The 26,221-nt window shown below is 43.4% G+C and overlaps 1 protein-coding gene across 1 annotated transcript; it reads right to left on the bottom strand.

The window, feature by feature from the left end:
• Positions 1–340: 340 nt before the first annotated feature.
• On the bottom strand, positions 341–21,425 carry LOC142884530 (uncharacterized). Its single transcript, XM_076020233.1, has 4 exons — positions 21,125–21,425; positions 3,528–5,644; positions 2,690–2,992; positions 341–2,433 (listed from the first exon to the last, which is right to left on the bottom strand). Exons 2-4 carry the CDS (start codon positions 5,626–5,628, stop codon positions 2,168–2,170), a joined length of 2,670 nt encoding a protein of 889 aa, XP_075876348.1. The 5' UTR covers positions 5,629–5,644; positions 21,125–21,425; the 3' UTR covers positions 341–2,167.
• Between the last annotated feature and the right edge of the window lie 4,796 nt (positions 21,426–26,221).

Genomic DNA, 26,221 nt, shown 5'->3' with positions numbered 1-26,221 from the left:
ATGAAAGCTTGCATAAAGTAACTGTAGCCCTCTTCACAGGTATATCTGTCACAAAGCGACCGCGTACAACAGCATGTATTCAAAAAGGGAGGATGGCATCACTTCCAAACACATGCAAAGTAATGCTCATTTTTAGCAAACGAGTTAGGAAAATAAACACCAGCTGTTTTCCACTTGGTTCTCACATATTTCAGTTCTACAAAAGGGGTTTTTATCTTAAGTCATGTTGACAAATTCACAACATTTTGAAAAGCCTGCAAGTCTATAAACGCATCATCACATTGTTTCAAGTCATTTTTAGCTGTCAGTCCAGCACTGAAGGCAACCTTGACCATCACAGTAAAACTGCTACATAATAAGATAGTTTTTGGAAGTTCTGTTTTCTTAAATGTCCAATTTCCTGCAGTGTCTGCTGCTCACTGGCTCTTGCAGTATCTCGCTCTATGGCTATTCAGGTCCTTTGACTGTGTAGTAAATCACTGTCTCATATCAATTCAAAGCTGTTACTTTAGAAACGATGCATAGTCTTATGGGGCACAGTTAGGAAGTTCAGTAAGGACAATACTAAGGCGAAAGAACAATTAATCAGTGACTTTGTCTCTTCTTCAAAAATATATGACAATAACTGAATACAGAATAGATTTGGCTTAAAGAACGTATGACACAGGCCAGTTTGTGTCCTGTAAAACAGCACATTGCTACATCGATCAATACACAAACCCTCATCTCTAGTCAATTTTTAGTCTTGTGTCTAAAATTACTTTCACATTTAAATGTGGTCATTCTTAAAGGGGAAACAGACAACGTTTTAACACTCTTTTCAAACTTGTGCTGTTTTGACATTATGCTCATAGAAAATGTTTCATTCAGTTCACTTTCTGTTACCATGGAGTTTATCTCTTGACGATGTTGGCGCAGGACCAGCACAAAACAGGCATATCTATAATTAAGCAGCAAATGTAGAAACTGGATTGCTCCCAGCTATCTCCAGGTAACAGTGGACCTGGTATGTCTTTGAAAGGAATCTTGCATTGCAAAAAAAAAAAAAAAAAAGAGTCCTGCTGAATAGCGCAGAAAAGCAAAAAAGGCATAGAAGGGTTGTGAAAGCTCAAGTAAAGCAAGTAAAAGCTTATGCTGTTGTTGGTTTTTGAGATTTTAGTTCAAATGGGAATCTTTCACAAAGCAAGTAACCATTTAGTTATTCGTTTTTAGCAATTAAAAAAAACATACCAGAAAACTACAATGAAGCATTAAAACACAAGAGAAAATAGAGCTCACTCGTAATTAATTGATGCAGACGTAAAAAGATCCCAATTATCTACAAGCAGTTGCTACTGGATTATCATTGGTTCCAAGACTGTAAAAGTTGTCTGTTTTTCCTTTAATGATTCGTTAGCAGCTGAAATAAAATCCAGTCAGATCTCCATTTACACAAAGCATCATTTCAGAGTTGGTTGACTTGTTTTAGCACAAAGGCTGCTCCAGGGAAGTTATTCAATCGCTACACGTTTTCAATAGCTGACATTGCTTTGAGGTTTAGTGGGTTAATGCTACTCAATGCTACATGATGCAACTTACTGTGTGTTTGTCATTCCAACGTAATTGAAAACACCATAAACCCGATAAAAAAAACAAAACAACAAAACAGTAACTGGGTTTTGTGTGACAGTGTCCTCTGTTCATGGAAAATCCTCTGTCAATGAAACACATGGGACTTAAAGTGCTTTGTGTTAACCTGCGCATTGCTACTTGTGGCGGAGGTCTTTGAAGTAGGGCAATAGCACTTAACCTTTCCCATGTTTGAATGTATCGGTGGTTAATGACAATAAAGTCACTGAGTGAGGCCATGGATGTAAACAAGAGGGTCATAAACGGAGGATCAATGGGATAAAATAAATGAGATATTACATTAATACAAAATATTGGCACATTACATTATACTGGTAGATGTTGTCCAAGACGTACAACTTAAAGAAATGAAGCATCAAGTCTTTTGTCTCATGTTTCACAGTATTGAAAGTGCAGCAATTGAACAGCACCCCTCCATTGTTTTGAGTTCCTGCAGCCCCATCATGTTTTTCTGCTTCTCTAAAAATGTGCTGCCCACTGTTTTAATGCCTTTTACTTCTCTTGCCAATTAGGCCGACTGCTCTAGACCACACCGTTCTCACACCTGCGTCTCCACGCCGTTAAGTTTAGGCATCAGGATACGGGGAGTTACCCCAGAGTTGAGGTCCCTCTCAAACTCCAAAAGCTGGCCCATGAAGTTCAGATTCGGGGACACCACCGGACGACGGCTCCTCACGTATTTGTAGGCGTCCGTCATTGTCATAAGAGTGTGCTTCATTAGGTAAGCGATGACAATGGTCGCAGAACGGGACACGCCTGCTTGGCAGTGTACCAACACACCACGTCCACTCTGATATGCCTCCTCTGGAGAGGGAGAAAACAACAAACAACAAGACAGTTTGATTTTCTGATAGCACTACAGTCAAAAAACAGCTTCCCCATTATTTCATAATCTATCTATTTATCCACTTCTTCTCATTGGACGACACAGCCCTACAAAAATGTTCAGCATCAGGAAAATGCCCTCTCCCATAGACAGTCAAAAATGTACTTCTTAAATCACCATATTTAAGAGTTTAAGAATAACAACAAATTAAAACATTTGGTGTAGGACCCTTACCGATAAACTCAAAACCCTCCTCGAAGTACTGCCGAAGGTTCTGCTTGCTGTTATCAGTGGCTGGCAGCCTTTTGTAGCGCAGTCCTGATTTGACATGGTAGAGGGGCAGGTGCGTGGTCACGTTGACCACGTAGCCGATGTTCAGGTGTCGCAGCAGGTCTAAGTCCTGGGCGTCTCTCTCGTTGCCCAGGTAGAGGAAGGGCAGTATGGGGCTCACCACTGCGTTCTCTGCATCTGGTGTCATCAGGCTCTCGTCTGACAGAGAAGCCGGTAGGGACGACGAGAGCGGAAGAGAAAGGTGCACTGAGAGAAGAAAAACAAATTGAGAGAGAAAAAATATTGAGGCCATGTCATCAGCGAGCAAAGGCATCATCTGCTGCCACAGTTCACAAGATACTTAAAAACATTCTCACCATGATAAAATTAAGTTATACTAACTAATAACTATGCAATTTCACCACTGATTCAGTCATTGTTGTTGGCTTATTAGGGTCAGCTCAAATTAGTGGCATTCCAAAAAGAGGTCTTGCCAATGGCACTTTGACATTCAAGAACCTATGTAAAACATCTAATTTAGACCAAGTATAATAGGAAATAGGAAAGAGTGGGTGCATCTGTTCTGAATAAGGTCTTCGCTAGATAGACATGATTAAAACTTTAATGTACCATCAAATTTTAATCTCCAAAAAGAGAACATGTGCACCATATAAATGCTTAATGTCAAATGACATTCAAACCACTATGGTTGGATTTTCAGTAACTGCATCAGAGAATCAGTGACTTCATAACTGATGTGGTGGATGTCAACACCTGAACCTGAATTGTACTGGGCTCTTACTTCTGCTGTTTTCCTCATCTTGCTCTCTGTTCAGAGAATTGAGGGCCAGGTGAAGTGACTGAGCGGACGGCAGGGAGTGACCTCCCTCCCGCTCTCTCTGCCAGGGTTTGGGTTTGATGAGTGTGCTTGGTGTAGACGGCGGGGGCGAAAAGGACAAGGGTGAAGGTGGCGATGCGGATCGGGGAGTTGGGGAACGTGGATATGCTGCGTCACCGTCTTGGTCTTGGACGTCCCCCATTCCTACGTCTTCGGCTGCGTTCAAGAGCCTCTTCAACGAGTTGTGACCTTCGTCGTATCCCACTCCCGACCTGCGACCCATAAAATCAAGGGCTGCCATTTTCCCTTGCTGCAGTCGCCGTCGGCCAGCGTGATCTGTTAGCTGAGTCTGAGCATATTCCTGTAGGTTTTGACAGTCCAGCACCGCAATGCCAGGGTGGTTACTGCCATTGGGGGCTTGTCTTGCACAGGGCTTTCCAGCTCCTCCTCCCAACCCAGCACAGTGATTCTTCTGGGCCCTAGAATGGGTCATCTTCTTGGCCAGCTCCTCCGGCCAGATAGTTCGCACGCTGTAGTCATCATCATCGTTTGGGTATGTCCCCATCGGATGAGCTGCCCCAATGCCTCTTCCTGGGGGTTTGCTTCTGCGAGGGTTGAATGTCACAACTATGGGGTCGCTGCTGCAGTAGCTGCAGGTGGAGCTGCCTGTTTGAGAGGATTTGGGGTTGCAGCCGGTGACGCAGCTCTGTATCGCTCGAAGAGGGGCTGATGAGGACAACGGGGCACAGGGCAGGCATCCCCCCACCAGTTTTTTGCGAAGGATGGCCGGGCTTTCAAAATTTCCAGCCTCATCGGAGCAGGCTGCACAGCGGAGAGGTTTGAACAGATTTGCCCGGCAGTCAGACACAGTGCTGTTTGAAGAGGAAGTGTTAGAGGTTGAAGCGGTTGAGAGGCACCCGCCGAGATTTCTCAGGCCCATGTCTTTACCACCTCTCTTCACGGCTCCAACATTTTGAGCGCAGGAGACTGAGGTGGACGAGCTCCCTCCACCTCCTTGGCAACCGGCAGAGTGCTCTTTAAACCCCCGGCATCTTACCAACCGCCAGCAGCCACAGTTAAATGGGTGGGAGCAGTCGATGGTGCACGTATGGTCAGGGCTGGGGAACCCTCCGGCGTGGGAGGAGCAGGGTGACAGTGGCAGTCCATGAAGGATGTGAGGACGGTGATCCCTGCTGCGGGACGGATGCGGCTGGCTGAGCTGCTGGAATGAAACTGGGACATGGACTGGTTGGGAGGGAGGGGATGAGGAATAGTTGGAGTTTAGGATGGAGGCATAGGGCACCGGGACAGAGTTGTGGTGATAGGGCAGAGTGTGGCTGTTATGGCTTTGATGAACAGTTCCCAGTTTGGAACTCTTTTTTTGAGCTAGAGAGGGAAATTCACTGTCATTTCTGGCAAGGAAGCTACTGTTTTCCTTCTCCTTTTCACCCCTGGACCGATGCTGCTGCGCCTGAGCTGGGACGAACTGTAAGACGCCTCCGGGGGAAGATGACAGCTGACAGTGGCGACTCTGCTGCGACTTGTGCTCTGCTCCGACTCTCCTTCCTGCAGTCCCAGTTTTTTTCTCCAATAGCCCTTCATCCAACTGCGATGAGACACATCTCCCCCTGTTACCTTTTACACTGCCGGTGCGCCCTAAGGAATTGCTGTATCCACCTCGTCGTGAGCTTTTGTCCACTGTAACCCTGATATCAATATTATGCGTGTGAGAGGGAAGCCGTGGGCCGAGGGTCACTGTGCCATTGCTATGGCAGTGGCTAGGGGTGTGTCTCCCACCCGCTGGAACGACAGGATGGTCAACCTTGAATTTTTGTGCTCGGGTGGATCTGCGCTTGCATTCCAAAGTCAGAGGTTTACTGGGTGAAGAATAGAAATGGGTCTGGGTCGAGGGGAGGTGAGCAGGGTGGGAAACTGGTCCATTGGAAGAAGTGGATATTTGAGAGGTGTGCTGCTGGATGGTTTGTGGGGAGGCCTGGTATAGGCCTGACACGTTTTTAGGGCGCTGGATAACCACTATGCGCTCATCAAGAGGCAGGGGAGGCATCTGGGTTTATGCAAATCTGTCCAATGAAAAAGGAGAGATAGGACACATTGTGATTCCACACACCCAGGAAACACTTTACACACTTTACATTTCATCCATTTTGAAAACAGACCACATTCTGATGCAAAGCTATTAGCCTTGTCCTTCAAAAATACATAATATAGATGGATGGAAATATAAAGTAAAAATATAAAAAATATAATAAGTAAAGTAAATGAAATAAAGTATGTGAACCCATACTTATACACATAAAATAAGCATATTTTTTTTTATCTCAGTTAGAATATTGGATGATTACGATTAAAAACACACCACATCCAACGCATGCACATACATGGACACATACAAAGCACACAAACTGACAACAACAACACATTTCTTTCGCCAACAATTTATAGTTTTTTGTTGTTGTTTTTGTTGAAACAGCCACTGACCAACAATGTTGCATCTCAAGGTTCACTATTGACATGTGACAATAAATTTTCTGCACACAAAAGGAGGAGTTATGTGAGAAGGACACCCGAGGAGGTTACCATTCCAATTAAGGCTGCACAACATATTGAAAATTGATTGTGATTTCAATGTCAACGTGTAAAAAAAAAGAAAAAGAAAAAGAAATTTGTTTGTGCTTGTCGCCACCCATAGAGATGGGAGTAGCTGAGAAGAGTAACTAGTGACTTTAAGTACAGGCAGGTGAGCCTCCAAAATACAAAGTGATTGTTGAAGAAAAGAAAAGGTAATCGTGATACTACAGTTGCCACAGTTAACTACTACTGCCATGCAACTGAATTGGTCCATGGTCAAATGATCAAGTCCAGGTGAGGTGGCTTTCTGTCAATAAAACCACATTCCTGCTGTGATTTCAATATTGGTATTGTCAACGGGTGAGTCATATTCATATACCATAAATCAACACAACTATCACTTACAACATGTCTCCCTGGAATTGTACAGCCCTAATTCTGATGGATGACGCTGCATCACACTTTGGAAATCCATTCAAAACATACACACTGTAGTCTGTGACCTGCTTATACCAGGGTAACGTCCAATATGGACTATATTCATTTGAGCTGAATGTCAAATCTTAACTGTTTTCTAGTAGTATAACTGGTCTTGGTGTGGAATTCCAAATGCAAAGGTCTAAGTCTGTGTACCTGTTTTCATCATCATTTCACTTTAGCTAATCCTGATGGCAGAGAGGCTTCTTAAAAGCTTAGGCACAACAGCTGCATGAAATATGAGACAACTACCGGTACCTTCATCCTTCTGATAAGGACTCACTGAAAAGGACAAATGTAACAAGGAAACCAGATAATAAGATATGCCTTGTCACAGTTTTAGGACATATAGGAAAATAAAATGTAGGCACAGCTGGATCCTGCAGGTTCACTGCTCCTAATATAGAGAAGCACAAAGCTCGCAGTTGCAGCTTGCAGTGTAAACCACAGTGTCGAAGTTTTCGTCTTTATGTGCTTTTCTGATATGAACACTGCAGCTGTCTGTGTCAGTGTTACACAGTGGAATTTTCACCTTTAAGCTTTTGTTTAATGCTGGACAACCATGTAATAATCAGAAACCAAACAATTCCTGCTTGTAGCCATCAAGCTACTCTTTGAGCCTCCAGGACTCACTCAATTAAACTAGTCCTTTGGACAAGTTCGAAGGGAGCATTTGTCCGAGCCGTGGTATAAACAGAAGGTCATCACGTACACAACCACACATTTTAGCTGGAGAGAGAGTTTCCATCGATGACTCAGCAAAAATGGGCTGACTGTATTTTATAAAGGTTCACATTGTAATAAAATAGATATGCATGGTTTTATCCCTCCCTGCACCATTAGATTGCCTCTATGATTAATACTGGTAATTAACGTTGGTGCAGATATTTGAGGACTACTCTTTTTTCATTGCAGTCGTTCTAATGAGGCTACTCTCAAATGAGGATTAAAAATGATTGAGGTGAAAATCCAGACCCACACACTGTTCATTAGAGTCAGTCAGTTTATACAGCAGCTTGGCTGATTAATTTCTCCAATATACCTTTGTATATTGTACTACTAATGCAGACATTGCTATAAATTAAACTGTCAGACTACTAACTTAACATAAACTTAAAACTCCCAGCAATACATTGTCATGCACAAGTTTCTTCAAGAAGTTAAATGCAGCTATAACATCATAATCATAACAGTAACAGTGCAATTTTAATGGTATTCAGAGAAATGCAGAAACATTTCTGAGTGTGTCTGTAAAGACATCACATAATTATTTTATGCAATATATAATTTGTGCTCCAAATGTTTTATACCTAACAAATATTCTCATGTGTATTTAATTTCTCCACTTCGATAATGAAAAATAGAGACTTGAATTTAAATGATATTGAGTGGAAAAAAAACAAACCAAAACACACACACACACACACACACACACACACATGTATATATATATATATATGTATATATATATATATATGTACATATATATATATGTACATATATATATATATATATGTATATATATATATACATATATATATATATATAATATGTATATGTATAATTGTACATATATATATATATATACACACATTCACACACACAGTATATGTATGTATCACAGTTTTTCTAACTGTATCTCAAGGTGGATATGTATTTCAAAATGCTTTTCAAGCTTTTGTGCATTTGTCGGTGGTCTCTTAAAGGCAGGAACAGACGTTGACAGAGAGAAAAATGGGTTGGAAGGAGAAAATACAGAGGGACAGTTTATACTGTGACACTCCGGAGTACAGACTCGCAGGGAGGGAGGAACACGTCACAGTAATCAAGAGATGCCTTCACTGTCAACACAACACATATACCGACCCAAAGAGAAAGCAAACCGCACTCCAGTGTCCCCATGTTTATATCCAGTCACAGAGTCTGGTGATGGTATCCTCATCTCTCTCCCTCTCTGTCTTTTTTTCCTTTTTCAGCCTTGCCTGTGGTGGAGGGGGGTTGGGGTTACATTGACCCAGTTTTATCATGGTGGAAGTCACTATCACTCTGATCATTTCCCTTCATACACTGTAAACTGCAGGCCGGCTAGTAGCCTTTTCACTAACTAGCCGACGCTGCTTAAGCGGACAGTGAAGGACACACACACAGATTAGAAACACAAAAAGAAAAGAACAGTAAAGCACCAAATAAATACATACAAATAAACACCATCATTTTGTCCTTTGTCATAAAATAATATTTCTTTTGATCTTGCTGTTTATATTTAGATTTTTTTGTTTGTGGCATTTAAAAAAAAAGCAAAGGAATACATCAAGAAGTACAAGACCCCCTCCACCCCCCCCCCCAAAAAAAATTGAAATATTTAAAATATTCATATCACCCACATGAAATTTGGGGCTTCTAGCTCATCGTCAACCCAATCAAGTGACCGTTTCAAATTCCCATACAAGTCTTTGCCGTCAAAATTGAAGTTTGTCTTAAGGCGTTTTTCCTTATTATTATTATAGGTAACATCTCGGTACGGTACGGGTCAGTAATCAAGCATTTCCATGAGCCCCAGCACGTTCCCAGGGGTTACGATTTTGGTACCTGCCCCGTTGGGGTTCGAAGCGAGCAGAGCTGAGACCATAAGGGTGACGTAGCAATGTGCAGGGCACTGATTGGGTAAGAATTTTGACGAAAGCCAAAGGCAGTCTTTCACGAAAGACCAAAACCGCCATTTTTGAATGCCTTGCGTGTGGATTTTTACAGTTTCACGTATTAAAAACTGAAAAGCTTATGAAACTGTACCATGGGCGAACGTAGAACTACAGACGTTTCTGCTCTCCGCGACCGAAGAAAAAGCTCAAAGAGAGCTGGACGGACGGAGCAACACGCAATGAAAAGCCTTCCTGGTTTCGCAGTGGACAACGAGAATAGTCAGCCACGACACAATTTGAAAACATGCTTGAGGACTGTAAATGTGTTTTGTAACATCAAGCAACTTTATTTTGAAGGCTATTTGCAAAGTACGGCCGCTGAATCGTGTTGATAAACCGCCAGCCACCACCGCTAACTCCGTGCTCTGCTTGTGTTGTGTTCGCTGGCAGTGAAACTTAAGAGGCGGCGATTCTGACTCGCAAGTTTCGGAAGTTTCACTCCCTATAGCGATTTTAACGCTGCTCGCTTGTTAACACCGGTCGAATAGAGCTGTTGCTGTTTTGTGCTTTGTGTGGACTTAAGTTGTGCGGATATTCTTGTCTAATAATAAATGACTGTGAGACTCAGGTGATCGTTTCAGCCCCTACATTTTCTCTTCTCGGACAGTGTTTTGATACAAGTCAACAGTATTAATCAAAATCATTCTAAGCCCTAGGAAAATGTCTTGCACAAAACAAAACAAAACAAAACAAAACAAAACCACGGTTAATACAAAAAGTGAATCCTATGGTTTCGGGGACACGGGAGGCACAAAAAACCTTTGGTTCGCCTTGCAACCGTGACTCTGCCCACGCTCAGGTACTGGTCAGGCTTATGGAAATACCTTTCAACCGAGCTGTCCCGTACCGTGAACGGCTGACACTAGCCGCTCAGGGCTAGTGGGTAAACGCCTTTATTAGAGACATGGGACCACTAGCAGGTTCATCAGCATCCCTCAAGACACACCCAAGTGAAGTTTGAGGCTTCTAGCTCATTGGGAAACTCCTCAAGTGACCCGTTCCAGGTCTTTCCAACTTCACAGTGCCCATAGACTGGGGAACCCCCTTATGGGACCTGTTCCAGTTCTTTTCTTTTCTTTCTACTTCACGCTCACATACAAGTCTATGGGCTCAAAGTTAAAGTTTTGACCCCATAGACTTGTAAATCTCCCAGATTAGCGCAAAACACACAGGGAAGGCTGTTTTACGATAGTTTGACATGAAAAATTGGGAAAGAGAACAAAATCTGGACAAGGGCAAAAATCTGGAAAAAAGTCACATTGTTTTTTTGTAGTGGCCAAAAAATGTAAAGACTGAGATCAGCTGGAAAAAAACTCACACCATACACTTTTTTTCAGGGGCCAAAAAAAAAAAAAAAGAAGAAAAAAAAAAGAAGACTCAGATCAGCCTAAAATTGTATGGATTACTGTTCTGATAGTTTAGCATGGACAAGACTGAAAGAATGCAAAATCTCAATGTGCTCAAAATTGAAAAAAATAAATAAAAGAAAAAAAGTCATAAATAGTCTGAAAATGGTTCATGGCTCAGATTTTTGCCTTTGGCCAAAATCCTGTCCTATGATAAATGACACAAATAGTGTTGCTTATATACAGTACCTATGCAGATCTAAGTAAAACAGGGTCTGAACAACTGGCTGCGGTGGAGAGTCTAGTCATCAGTCTTTTGGGGTTAGCGTTGGCGTTAGGGATGGGGTTGAGGTTAGGGTTGATGCTCGGGCTAAGGTTAGGCGGGGGTGGGGTAAGGGTTAGGGTTAGAGTAAGGTTGAGAGTTAAGGTCACGGTTGGAGTTAGCCCTAATAGTGTTAACCCCCATATGAGAAGCTCCAAAATACATCCCAGCCTGTGATAAATCCTAATTGCCTGACTGTGTGCAGCCATGTGTTACCAACCAGAGGGTGACAATGCTCCAGGTGAAATCAATTCAACATGCAGGAGGAGCACAGGGCAGAAAGAAGCCAGGTGGGAGGCACACAGCTGATCATCTTCATCACATGACCTCTCCACCCTTTCAGCCTTCATCTTTTATGTTGATCCTGTGTGAAAGACCTCCCCTCTTGTAAATGGAGTGTGTGTATGTGTGTGTGTGTGTGTGTGTGTGGACTTTTTCATTTGATAACTCAGCTCTTGGCTTTTTTTGGTTTTTATAGTTTGCCATTTTTCAGCATACAAATCATCTTCTTCCTAGAATATCAGAAGATAAGCTATTGGAAAAAAGCTCAGGTTTCCATTAGAAAATGAATAAGGCTAACCTTAACCCTCACTGATGCCACAGCTGCTTGCTCTGTAATAAAATTGTGGTTTTTGACACATTGCAGTATCTAACTCATACTTGATATTATGTGGTTATAATTGTTCAAAATAGTAAAAATAATAATCAATAAAAATGTATCTTTTCCGTTCCAGCTTGACAGTTATACGCCTCCATACAGTGAGATTGTTTCTCTACTTCTGTTGGTGACTGGTAAATTTAAGTTTTTTAATTATTTCAATTAATTCAATTATTTATTTCAAGTATTTCACTGTGTCACTGCAGACACAAGAGCAAACTGTGTACCAATAATTACATTTGTCAATACACTCATTTATGTTTTAACAATTTAATAATTTGGTTATACATATATTTATACTTTTGATAATGAATGGCATAATTGTTAATTCATTGAAAAATGTATTTATTTTAATTTGTCGCTTTTTAGCCCTGCATAGTTTGCAGTGACTCTTCAAAGCTTCTAAACCTTTGTCAGGAGAAACAGCTCAGTGTGTTGGAAGTGAAACTTGGTGGAAAAGGTTGGAGTTTCAAATCTCATTTCCGACTTTGGATTTTAAAGTCAAGGAAAAAGAGATGCCTCCCAAAATGTGTTTTTGTTTTGAATAACTTAATGACTGTTTTCCATTTCCTTTTATTGCTCAAAAACCAAAACAAACAAGTAAATGTTTCAATAACTATTTTAAACTAGAAATAAATGCACAAAAATTAAATGGTTAAAATAAATCTCTGCGTCTTGTGTCTGCAGTTCCACAAGGAAATATTTCAATCTGCCAGCAGAGTTTAAAGACTAAAGAAGATCTTTGACATGTGCACGCTCTTGCTGTTGTGTGTGTTTGATGTGGCTGCCTTTCAGAAGTCCTCTTTATTTAGAAAGTGATGGGAGGAATACACACGGCATATGGATTTGTTTGTTTACTTTTCCTTTTATGGTCCAAACAAAAATCTTGCTGAGTTTATTGAACTCGATTCCCCTTAGAACATCAGAACGAGCACAACACAACACAGTGCATATAGGGGAGGCCATCACTCACTGCTGATGAAGAAACTGTTGATAAGGCATATTGATTTAACAGCAGCTGATTGAGCAGCGGCTGTCAGTCATCGTGCCTCTACTTGTAGAAACAGTGTAAAACTTTAGACATGGTGAAACGATAATGAATGATCATCTCTTGTTCTCACTTGCACGGCAATGCTGCACTACTTTCAGTGGAACGATTCACGATTCTTCCTCAAACAGGAACCACAGCCTCGTCCCAAGTGAACATGAGATATGCGAGATTGCATAATCCATCCACTGGGCGCACTGCGTGCGGCTGCATACCATTGCTGTATGGTGTGAATGAGTGATGGGTACTCGGTATAAAAGGAGCGAGGCAGAGAGCGATCGTGCAAGACCTTTTTTTGACAGCCATGGCTACTTACATCAGCCTGAATAAACAAACGACGGTGGAAGGATCAAGAACCCAGAGAGACTATTGCATGAATACGCGTGCACGATTAGGTGTGTGTGAGATAACGTTTGAAGGTTCTCGACGCTGAGCTCTGCGCCTTCCGGATCCCAGAGAGTGGGACGGGCTGAAATTGCAGAGCTCACAAATGAAAAGAAATACTTAATAAAAGGAGACAACGGGCCACTTGGCATCAGGAGAAGGAGGGAGGGAGAGAGGAAAGGAGGGAAGGTGGGAGGAAAGGAGGGAGGGAGGGAGGATAAAGACAACAGCTTCACAGCCACAGGTAGAGCAGTAAGAGGAGACGAGGCGAAGGTACAAATGTTTCTCCTCCTGCTTCATTTAACTCTTCCCCAAACACCTGAGAAAAAGCTGGCGTATCATAAACAGCTTGCTTGACACCTTTGCGCCGTGCAATGTTTTCCCCCAGTGAAAACATTGCACCCCCTCTCCCCCAACCCTCCGGCCCCCCCCAGCCAGCGCAGACTTCAAAAAGCCTCATTTATCTTTTGTCTTAAAAAGGAGCAGAGCAGATTGGCTGGAGGGGGACCGGTGCGTGACTCGGCACAGGCTGCCCGCTGAAAACGCAGCACGGTGTGAAATGTGGGTCCAGCTGCAGGGCCAACGCGCCGCCCGGCGCTTTTCTTTTTCTTTTTTTTTTTTGGTGGGGGGGGTGGTGGCTCAAGCTGTTGAGGGTGCTGGTGTTTGCAGATGCTCTGTCTGACTCTGCAAGATTGATTGCCTTTTTCTTGTCCCTCCCCGCCTTTCGCCCTCCCTCCGATTTAATTCGGCTCCTTCATCAAAGAGCCGCCCGGCAGCCGAACTCCCACCCGGCAGAGTGGACAGCACCTCGGCAGAGCACGCCACCTTGCGTGGAAGTGAGGATGCACTGCTGAATTCTGTCCCTCTGTAAATTATGTTTTTTTCAACCTGCGCACATAAAAAGGAGGCAGTTGTAGATAGTGGATGGCAGGAAAATTAGTCATCTGAGTCACTTGTTTCCAGGGGCTGATGAGCAGGCCGTTTCTGTCAGAGGACAATCCGCAGCTCTACATCTTTTTTTCTTTTTTCTTTTTTCGCCCGTGTTTAGCTCTGAGTTGGCACAAAATGACACGGGCGGTCCGCTTCTCCCTTTATGTGCTCGTCCCCTCGCACATAACCGAGCTGACAGATGGAGCGCAAGATAAATAGAGCTACGGGCGGCGGGCACAAAAGGAGAAAGACGCCGGGATGTTCACGCTGGTTTGGGTGGGAAACGGCCAGTGCGGTCTCAGGGGCTTTGAGGTGACAGTCGATCAATAAACATGCCTGTTTAATGTTACCATGTAGGGGCAAAGAGAGAGGAGCGCAATGTTAAAGGAACGGTTTGGAGAAACCAGAGAGTGACGTTCCATCCTCACTTGGTTGGCTGGTGACCTCCAGCTCTCGTCAGGTCACTTTCACCAGCAAGTTAAGTGCTAGTTAGACCAAATTATATCACAGGTGGCCCTAACAAGCATTTTGAGTGGGCAAGAGGTGTTTCATGGATGCTGGTGGAGCATTTAAGGTCACAAGGAGCTTTGATTTTACCGATCGCTTCTCGAATCCCACCGGTGCCGCCTTGAATCCCCTCTCTTGTAATTAGCGGAACAGGACACAATGTGCGACGTCGAGTAGTGCGGCTGCACTGTGCTGCTGTCTGCTGCTGCCTGACGTGACGCGACTGCGGTAGACAAGATTGGCAGCCACAATCCAACACAGAGTCCAGGAAATGCATAAAGAAGAAGACATTTTCACGCTATGGCAACAACAACCATCACAGGTTGTCTTCTGAAAAATAAAATTCAGCTGCAGCGCCAGTTTTTCCAGTTACTGACTGTCACATTGCAGTTTGTGTGTGTTTTCAGTGACTTGCATGCTTGTTTTCTATGGTCAGAATAAAATACTATCATCTGTTTTTTTTTTTACAAATATGCATGTATCGTGGAATAATGCATAATATAAAAAGTTAAGACAGTTATTAATTATTTATGATCATCACATTGTCTTTTTATAGACACCTAAATTGAGTAATCCTGAAATGACAATCCAGTATTTCATTTTGGGCCAACAGTGCAAATGTGGATAAAACCTCAGGCATAATTCTTAGACACACCTTGTGAACCAAAACTGCTGGAACTGTTGAAATCTTTGCCTTCCTGTAAACAGACAGCGGAACCTTGAAGTTTTCTGACTAGTTCTGGAAGCTGAGACACCGACACTACAAGCTTCTCCCCACAGGTAATTGAGATCCCACAGATTTCCTCCTATTGCCGCAGCACGTAGAGCCTGCTTCTACACTGGTGCTGCCTGCAAATCTAGCGCTGTGTGCTACAGAGCTCACTCCTCTGTGCAAAAACATACACAATCACCGGGGAAGGGGTTTTGCACACAGGGCTCACAACATTCTGAAAAGTGCATAATGGAGCAAGCTTAATCAAAAAGGGAAAACGTTGAATGATTAGAGCGACCAGGCTTTAAATAGTCGGGCTTGATTTGCATCTAATTGTACTGTGGCAGACATCTGAAACAGTCTCTCCACTTCGGTGCTAAACACTCAAAGTACAACTGCTCTGGAGAGGCGGATTCAATTTAGCGCTAGGCCAGGGTCACGTCTACCGCAAAAAATAAAAGAAATGAATAATTACTTTGCACTCCACCGAGTCCCCTTTGATACTTGCACCGCAACGGCATATCGAGTTTCCCAGTTAACATCTAGCAGAGTGGAAACAATGACTGTGGTGGCCGGGGCCTGCCATTCAAAGGGAGCGGCTGCAGACAGTAAAGCCTGCCCCTTCTTCCTTGTGAGCAATAATGACCGAGCACGCCACTCTGCACTGACAGCTGCTCGCCAAAGTGTGTGGAAATAACTTTGTAATGAGATATTGAACCCTCAAAATATTCTATAACACGAGTCATTCACTGCCAGCAAGGAGTAAACACAGTGAGTGGCAATGAAGACCTGCTGTTGTACACAGTGTTAATAATTCATCAGTGATTGTCGATGTGTCGGGTCCTGGAGCGACAGAGTGCTTCTCAGTTACACATGGAGAAATATTAACGAGTTTACATAAAATGTACATTGCGGCTGCTGGCGGTCTTATTTAATATCCACAAACTGACTAACCTGAGTGTTTCATTTTTACTTAGTGATCTAGATGTGTTTTGCATATACACCTAAAAACTATTAGAGAATGTTTGGCAAGGAGAGGCCCCTTCATAAAAAAGTGTAATATAGTAACTTCAATGCTAATGTTACCGTATCTTGTAGAAGAAGTGACAGACAATGGAGGACAGACAATGAAAGGCATTGGGTCAAGCTTACGCATACCCATCATACTTTGTGCTCCAGGCAGATCTATTGGTAGACTGAAAGTGCAATCGAGAACTGAAAACAGACAAAGTTTTTTCCGTCCTGCAGAAGGGCCCCTCATTTAGAGAAACACATTTGAAGAATAACTGCCTTCAAATTCCTGTCGGCCCTCAAACCAGCAGTGATGTGACCATTTCGTTCTCACGTGTCCCTGCGACCGCTAGCTAGCTAGCGAGACACAAAGAGACAAAGTGACGGCTGCTCTAACTGCATCTGCATAAATAGATCATGTTAATCGCTGTATTAGAACTGTGGGAAAAGCAACAGCACTGGTTTTATGTTTCAAACCAGCTCCCCTTTTTTGTGGATCATTCTCTTCTGTCTGTCTGTTTCTTCAGCGTTCACATTTACATGTTTTGAGAAGATATGAAAAGAGCAATAACTGTCACAAATAAAAGAACAGATAACTTTAAGACCATATGGACTAATTCCACTGCGCGTCATACTTTAGTGAGGCTTAAATTACACATTCGACGGTGTCATCTTAACTACGGGCTAAAGGAAAATGACTTGCAACTCAGAATCTCGTGTTTGATGACTTGGTGGTGACTCACAGTGTTTTGACAGCAATGACATTTTAATGATAGAATTTTGACGCACTAGAGTGATTCTCAATTATATCATTTTTAGAGCGACCCATTATTTCAGATTCACCAATTTTTTGTATTTTTCAGCACCCCCCAACCCCCACCCCGCTAATCTGTGTTAGCATATTTTCTCTGCTTTGTTTGAGTGCCTCATCAGCACTCACGCCACCACAGGCTACTAGCGGAGGGGAAGTCAAAGTAATTACATCACCGTATCGGCACAGTCAGCGGACAGAAAGTCATGGAAGCAACTGCACAAACTGGCCAATCAGAGGACAGCGGGACAGAGCGCATTCAGCTATTGCTTCTGTCTCTCTCTTTCTCTCTCTCTCCGCTTTTCAGTCAAAGTAAAGGGAGACACTTTGGACAGCTTTACAATCCCTTCACATGCAATAATGAGCTATTGTTATTTTTACATTTTGCATTTATATGAGAGGACAAGTCGCATCAGCGCTGCAGGCCAACATATCGTGTTTGGTGCCGAGGAACTGCTGGCTCTGCCCTCATTTGGGGATATTTAAATAAAATGATAAAAGAGCAAAGCTGAAAGCAATGCAAATGAGCTTGTCCAACACATCCATCAACAATGATTTTATATCACTGTTCATTAGACAGGTGCAGTGTCAGCTCAAGGTGACAGCACATTGCAGAGTTGGACCGTTAAGACAAGAGTCTGACCCGAGGTTTAACTGAAATAATAATGGGAAAAAAAGACTATCCTAAAATAGAGTGCTGGGAATAGATATGGACAAAAGCAGCTTTGGAAGGAAGGTTTTGTGCCTGGTTGGGATTTAAGCCCTCTGTCACATTAAGATAAGGGGAATAGTGATGTGCTTTGAATAAATTTTCGGGGAAGGATGATGTCTTTAAAAAGCCAAGAGTCATGGTTGGTAATTAGGCTGAAATTGCCAATCAGCAAACTTTTGATCTGAACTGATTTATTTATATATTTATTTTTATCTAAATAACTCCAACTCTGACGCAGTGCATCTACCAAACTCATTTGGATTTATTGACGCAGCCTGCAACTTGGTCTAATGTTACACAATAAAAGCTGCTGTGCTGCACGGCTGGTTGGTGGATGCTTCTCTTTATTGATCTGACGTTACAGCCTGCAAGGACCTCAGAGACACACAGGAACTCGTTCCAGGTGATCCTAATAAGGTCTGCAGCTAATTTTGTGTCTGGCAGAGTTTCTCCCGCAGCAATTGAACACTGAAAACTGTTTGTCAGTAGCGACAACTGGGAAATGCAGCTTTAAGGCAATCCATCCCCCTTTCTTGACAGAATGCAAAGAAAAACAATCATCTATTCCTAGGAAATCTCCCAAAAAAAAGAGTTATATGTATGGACGGAAACCAAGAAGGCAAGGCGGCCCGCGGCTATTTAAGGGCCTCCTGTGGCATCACAGCAAGCTGGCAGCACCAACACATGGAAAGACAGTGCAAAGTCATCATTATTAATGATGGGAGCGATTAGGGTGACGCTAGCTTTTCCCATCAACAAAGCTGCATCTTTGCCTGACCTCAGGCGTTTACAAGGTGTTTGAATAAATAAATAAAAACTGAAAAAAAAAATCAAATCACCTACATTAGTCTTATCAGTAAACTAAGTCACAGGGCGTCATTTTATACAACCAACCTACTTAGTATAAAGTGAGACTCAAGTTCCTAGAAAATATACTACATCAAGCTGCTATACCTTATATTCTGGCCTAATATTGCTTATCACATATCTGGTGGGTAGGTAGGGTTGCGACTTTACAGAAATGTCTGTGACTCACCCAGCTTGCAGTGATTCACAGTCATCTTCCGAAATGCTTTCAGAATCTTTCTGCCTCCTAATGGATGTGTACAGATACAGGGGCCCCCTAGGGCAACTGATTTTTGCAACCTCCTGATGCCTAAACCTGACTCGGGATGGATCCCTTCACATGATGCCAGAAATGCTTCTTGTTGCTGGAGAAAAACCTTTGGCTGAAGTCAAATATTTAGTTTCAGTTCAGCCAACATGGTATTAAATGACATTAAACAGTATCTCCAAATATCCAAAGATCCAGTTTATCCAGTGCTAAACACAGTCAGTTCACAGCCTCGTGCATGCTGGACTCACCTAACAAGTGCCATCGTAACTGCCGGTTGTTCTAGTGGCAACTCAAGGAACTGCAACTAAAATTCCCAGCTAAGTTGTCCCATTAGCAACACTGCACTATTGCGGTTTGCCAAAGAACGCACCTCAAACTTCAGAGCACTTCAGGCAGAACTACATCAGGCATATGCCATAATTCATTCAAATACGTTTGAACTCCTCCCTCGCCAAAGAGAAACATTGAGAAATCACCAGTAAAGTCTGGCTGAGCCATTATTAGATCTGGGCAAACATTAAAATTATTTTCAAGTTGCTTCCAATCCCTAAGAAAATCCCAACTATTGCTACAGTGCCACAATGTAATTCTCTCACGTAGTCCTTGAAAATGAATCCACCCTCCACCTGCATGTTCGCTTTTCTCGGAAATCTAACCAGACAAAGACAGTAGAAAATCAAAAGATAAGGAACAGGCCATCAATAGGTCATCGCACACACTAAGTCACACATGAGCAAGTGACCTTTCTGTCCTTCTGGTACATACTGAATGGTGACAGAACCCCTTTCAGACCAAGAAATAATTAAACATGCTTTTTAAATAGGGGTTACATCCGGCTTCATCCCTGGGGGATTATCTCAGCCGCTTCTTTCTCTCCTCCCTGGAGTTTTGACTTCTCGAGGTCAATGCAATAAGAAAACACTCCGCTATTTAAAAAAAGATAGTGAATGTTGAGATAACCTAACCCAAACTCCTCTCTGAGAAACACGTTGTGGTTTATCATTAATGGAACACAATTTGGATTATTGCACAGTTAGATTAATTTCTCGTAATTGTATCACAGCTGTCATGCAGAACGGAAGATGATCCTGAGAATAGATGGAAACACTGCATGTCACCGGTGGCGCCCGAGGTTCCACGTGAGGGTTGGAAGAAAGCAGCTGAGTCGATTTTACAAGTTTCTATTTCACGTCAGGAGAGCCAGTGGGAGCTGAGGGCAGCTTCGGGCTGGGCTGATTAGTCTCCATGGGGTTGGGTTACTGAGCCAGATTAACACCACAGGCTTTGCTTATAATGCAGGTGAAAATTTAATTGATCCCCAACTGCATTGCTAAGTAGAAGTCTTTGTGCTAATTATGCTAATGCCCTCAGCAACATCGTTGCAAAAATTAAATGAAGACCATTAAAAGGTCAGACTCATCAGTCTGACATTAATGATATTTATTTTCCTCTCATTCCTCTCTGGAACGCTGCGACTGGCCCACTCTTTGTTTCTGCCGGCTGGGTGCACAGCTGACACCACAGCTGACCGAGGCTGCAGCAGCGCTGCGAGGTCAATAAATCACTGTGTCCCTGTTTACAACGCTGCTGCTGCTGCTCTGGCCCAACAGTAGCATCGCAAATAATAACCAGTTGTTACAAACAATCTCCTCCCGCGTCATTGTTTATGATGCCGCTGTGCTGCAGGCCGCAGCAGGAGGACGAAGCCCTGTTGGCACGGCTCGCTAGGTGGCGCTCCGCCTGATTTTGTGTGTGTGTGTGTGTGTGTGTGTGTGTGTGTGTGTGTGTGTGTGTGTGTGTGTGTGTGTGTGTGTGTGTGTGTGTCGTAATTTCCAATCTCACCATCGTCAACGCGTCCTTTTACGGAAGCTTTTGTTAAAACGAGGAGGGCGGTTGATGTTTACGGCCGGGCCCTGAACGCACCATCACCTCCTCGGCGACTCATAATTAGCGGCTCCATGACATGTGTTGTTCTCGCGTCCTTAAACAATACGATACGTCGCCGACCTCCTTCCGGCAGCTCGCGGGGACCATCTCAGCGCGCTTCCAGCGCATGTGTCCGTCTCTTTCACGCGAGCATCTGGACCCACCGCGCGGGCATCTCTGCATCCAGCGGCCAAAGCCAACCAAAGCGCGCGGCGGTGGCAGTAGTGGCCCACCGTCGCGAGACTCACAATGACAAACAAACAAACAAACAAACAAACAAACAAACAAACAAACAAAAGAAGCGTCACTTACGTCACCAGAGGCAGTCCGGACGTGTGTTCATCGTGCTGTGGCTCCTCGTGTCTGCGGCGCGAGCCTCTGCTGCGGACTGTGATCCAGATGTGTTGACACGCTCGCTGCTCGCTCCTCGCGCTCTCACGGGGAGGTTTCGGCGGGAGGCGCGCGGCGGAGTGAGAAGGAAATCAGAGGAAACGGTGTTTTTTCCTTTTTTAAAATTCTTTTTCTCTGGAAGTGCGTGGCAAACTCGGCTGGCGTCACGTCCGAGCGCGTGTCACTCCGAGCCGCGGTGCGCGTGTGTCGCTGGAGACGCTGACAGGAGGCGGGGGGAGGGGGTGGGCTCTATTGTCTCCGCTGCCGATGACATCATCCCAGACCAATGGCGAAACACACGGAGCGGATGGAGAGCTGAGGGGGGCGCGAGCGCGCAGCACGTGCGTGCCTCTGGAGGAAGGAGCAAGATGACGTGAAGACGACGACGCAGCATCACCGGGGGGAGGAGGAAGTTGGAGAGGAGGAGGAGGAGCAGGGCAGGAGGAGGCGGCCGAGGGGAAGGAGGAGGAGAGGAGGAGGAGGAGAAGGAAGGGAGGAGGAAAAGAGGGGAGGAGGGAGGAGGAGAGGAAGAGGGGAGGAGGAGGCAGAGGGGAAGGAGGAAGAGGGGAGAAGAGGGGGAGAAGGAAGAGGTTGGAGAGGAGGAGGAGGGTGCAGATGATAGGAGGAGGAAGAGGTTGGAGAGGAGAAGAAGGAGGAGGGGAGGAGGAGGAAGAGACGTTGTTATTTGAGTGACATGCCATTTGATGTATTGGTGAACTCAGCACTCACACACGACCAAACTTGTGCTTTATTGGACTACTACTTGTTTGAAAAATACTGTTTTTGTGTTTGACAGTCTTAATTTAAAGGCCCTGTACAACATTAAAATAAGCAAAAAAGAGTCTATTTAAAAAAAAAAATCCAGTCTATTGTATTCATAATTTTAATATAGTAAAGTCATTTTCTATTTTTTTTTACAAAAAGCACAGTCTGGCATGTGTCTTCACTGGCCCAGAACACAAATAGAACAGAATAGAGTAGAATAGAATAGACTGCAGGATTATTTTGGTTTAGCTGCAACGTTACAGCGGTGTTTTTTTCAAGGACAATATCATAAAACTGGTTTTACCCTTGACCATTGTTTGCAAATGCAGGCAACTAATCTTACACAGTGTGTCAGCAGCCAACGGCGTGAATGTTAAAAATGATGTGAAAGGACCAACTGACACTGATACCGTGGAAGCAAATATCACAGGAAAATGATCCGAAAGGCCAATTACAAAGACATCAGTATATTTTCACTTGGTTACTCACCAAGTGAAGAAATGCAATATTGCAACTACTGGCTTGTTTAATTCATTTTCATGTTCCCTTCATCAATAATAAGGATTTCAGTCATAATTAATTCACCTATTTACTTATGGACTTGTATTTTCACCTAAATGTGTCTGAATGAGCCTGTGATGGATGGACCGTGTTAACGCACTCCTGTGATGCACTGAATCATGAATAAATCCCAACATCATCATGTCAACTTTTAATCTGCTATGTAGTCAGTTTTAATTTAAATGTAAATTTACACATGCGCACGTGCACACACGCTTCAGCTAGACCATCCAGTTACTCCTGAAAACAACTTGAAGTCTCTCCCTTTGCCAGAGGAGCTAATGATTGATGCTGATGTCACGCTGACCAGAAGAAGTGATCTTCTCATTGTGGTGTCCAGTGACAGAAGGAGGCAGCCGCTGTGCAGCAAATTCTGCTCTTAGAGGAATTGCAGCTGCCAAGAGCCTCTTGTGAACGTGTCGTTTGGGGGCCGTTTGTCCCTGTGACCTTTTCAAAGACCTTTGGCATTTCATCTGTGGTTGTGTGTTCTTCCCTCACACCCCCCATCAAACCCTGTGAGAGTTCAGCTACAGTAATCAGTGTCAATACATTAAGTAGTGAGTGTGGAGTATTCTCCACTGCTCACCCTCCTCCTCATCAGCCAAATGGCTCGACCTGAACCTCAAATCCAGGCTCATTCACGATTAAAATGTATTTATTAAAAAAGGGTTTTGTTTTGATGTGTGGGCCCAACGACAACACATATTCCTTACTCCTATCTATCTATCTATCTATCTATCTATCTATCTGTCTATCTATCTATCTATCTATCTATCTATCTATCTATCTATCTATCTGTCTATCTGTCTATCTATCTGTCTATCTATCTATCTATCTGTCTATCTGTCTATCTATCTGTCTATCTGTCTGCCATACGCTTCCACTGATTTCCACTGACACAGCTGTCATCTTCGTCATGGCTTGCAAAGTGACGCTTCACGCAGACATTACACCCCCGTCCCCGGTCTCCCCCCTCGCCCACTCCCATCATCCGACCCCCCCACCCCCTGACAATTTCATTATTGCTGTTTCTCACTTCCCGCTGAAACAACGTGACACCCTAATAATCTTCCCCTGTGCCGGCGCGTCCTCTCGGCCTGCCAGCGGTTTCACTGGGTCGGGTTGGTACCGCCGTGGTTCTCCTTCCTCCCAGAGCAGCACGGCAGAGCCGAGCAGGCAGGCAGAAAGGGACAGTAGCTGAATTTCAATGCGTCTCTCTTACCGTTTGATATCTGATTAGGAGGGTACCTCACGACCCATCCCGCTGATTTATCCTCTCCCAGGAGATGCGAGCAGCACCTCTTCTGAGCCCGTTCAAGTGAAAGAACAGACGCTGTTGAATATTCTGACTTTACACCAACTAAAAAAAGAAACACGTCTTTTCCCATTTACCTGAGGTGTTCAGCGCAAAGCCAAGAAGGACATCGGTTACTGCTGTGGTTCTCTTGAGATGACAAAATAACCACATCCTTATTGGTGTTTGGTTACTTTTAACAGAAGGACAAATAAGTGCATTAAATCAATGGAATTACTAGGCTTGTCACATGTCTGCAGAAGACCTTGACCGAGGTGTGATCTTATGTATTGATCAAATGCATAATGTGATGTGTTCACTCACAAGTGTTAAGACTAAATGCCAGTGCTGACAGCACCATCCATTACTAATAAAAAAAAACTGTTAGCCCAGAGCAAAGAGCCTTTTAATTTGAAAATATTGCTGAAAGTCCTCTGTCTCCTGAAGGCCTCCCTTTGTCCTGTAGGCCATTAACCCCTGATAAATGGAGGAGTGTTGCGAGACAGATTCAAAGAAATGATCAGTGAACAATGATGCGCTTTCTGAAAAAAAAAAATCCTATTTGCCAAAGTTGTTTTGTTTTGACTCTTATAAACATCAGCTTCCTAGAAATAGCTTCTTTCACTAGAGAATCTTCAGTTTTAGAGCTAAATAGTCATTTAACTTTCCAGAAATTATTATCTAACCATCCAAAAGATCTTTACATTTGGTGTTTATTTTGTTACTGTGTCACAGAATTTATCTACTGGATGGATTACTGAGACACCAAAGCCTAGGGAGGTTGTCATTACTGATGATGTCCCCCCATGTGCATCAAACTTTCTGTGGAGGTGACTTGGGGAGCAGTATGACTGTGCAACAGAGACAAAACAATTCCAATAAAACCACTCACGTAACTTCTCCAGGTTACCTTGAGGAGCTCGATCCTGACTTCTAGCGGTGCCGTTGCGGTTGTCCCTCCTTATTTGATTTGTCTTTGTTGCTGTCAGCGTCAAAAGCAAATTGCATCAGGTTCCATTACGTTGGAGCTGCGGCAGACTGTCTCCACAGCCGACTCCTTCATAATAAAGCAACTCAAATCAAAAAAAGCGAACATCTCTGTGGGCAAAAGAAGAACATGAATTGGGTTTGCCTACAGCATGATCTGGGCTCAATATTTACAAAAAGTAGAAGAAGCGGGAATGAAAATGGATGGATGGATGTAACTCACCTCTTCATTGATATCAAGGTGGTTGAAGTTTCCAAACAGCACTATATACTATCTCATTATCTGATTAAAACAGCAAGCCGATAATTATTGAGAAAGACTGACAGGACTTTATCCAGTAGTTGAAAGACACAGTAAATTGAAAAGAAATGAGCAAAGAGAGTTTCGTGAGAACAATAATTTTGGCTGGCTGCAAACTGCTTAACCCTCTTAAGCCCTCTGGTGACTTATATGGACAGATATTTAAATCCCAATTTCGATTAAATGAATGGGATGTGTACCAAAAGAATTCAAAACTAGTGTGACCATATTCTGAAAACCCAAAAAGAAGAAACAAAATAAGATCTGTCTCAAGTCTTAGGCGTAATTTATGTGATGTATACATAAATAATGCCTTGTAACAGACTTATCATTGGCGATGTGGTTTTCCAAGTGTTTTTTGCAACAGACATACAGGTGACAGCTGTGTACACAGTACACCAAGCTTGGTCACATCCATGAAAAAAAGTTACCTTTTCTGTAATTCATCCATAAAACCACAAAACACATCATAAAGTTAAGAATAAGAGCATCCAAGAAGAACTAAGAGTACTCCCACAGAGTTACTGAGTCTACCTAGAACAATGAAAAAAATACAGAAGTATTAAAACCACAAATCCAGACCAATACAACCACAACCAGACACCTGTGAAACACAAAGAGAAGAGGACAAGTGACGCAGGAGCAGCGTTTCAAATTTTCAAAATAAAACAGGAAGTCGTGAGAGAGAAACTAACCACCATTCCTTGACACGTGACAGCCTCTAAACTGTGGGACAAGTTCAAGGATGGCAAATGTCATGACCAGCCTACCAAGAATGGCCTGCGGTAGAATTAGGGGCCGTGTGGTCACGAGACCTGCGTGGACCAACCGACCGTTGGAGACAATGCTGCCAGCGTTTGAAGCTCATTGACAATGATTCGTGCAGTCAGCAGTCAGCAGTCAGCGTTTGACAGTCGTCATGACCATGTGTTGTTTCGTGTTTTTTAGAGTGCTGAATCTTTACAATTATGTAATGTTACAGTTGTAAAGTGAATTGAACCTGCGGAATTGTCATGAGTGGCATATATGAAAGGGTCCATTTTTGTCCATTGAGACTATCAAGCATGTCCACTCACTTTGGAGAAAGATTAATTACAATCCTGAACGGTGC

The sequence above is a fragment of the Nelusetta ayraudi genome, unplaced genomic scaffold, assembly GCF_046127955.1.
Source record: "Nelusetta ayraudi isolate G7.1 ecotype Tasmania unplaced genomic scaffold, CSIRO-AGI_Nayr_v1 ptg000011l, whole genome shotgun sequence".
Lineage (NCBI taxonomy): Eukaryota > Metazoa > Chordata > Actinopteri > Tetraodontiformes > Monacanthidae > Nelusetta > Nelusetta ayraudi.
Note: the sequence above shows the minus strand (reverse complement) of the source record. Positions and strands in the feature narration are given on the sequence as shown.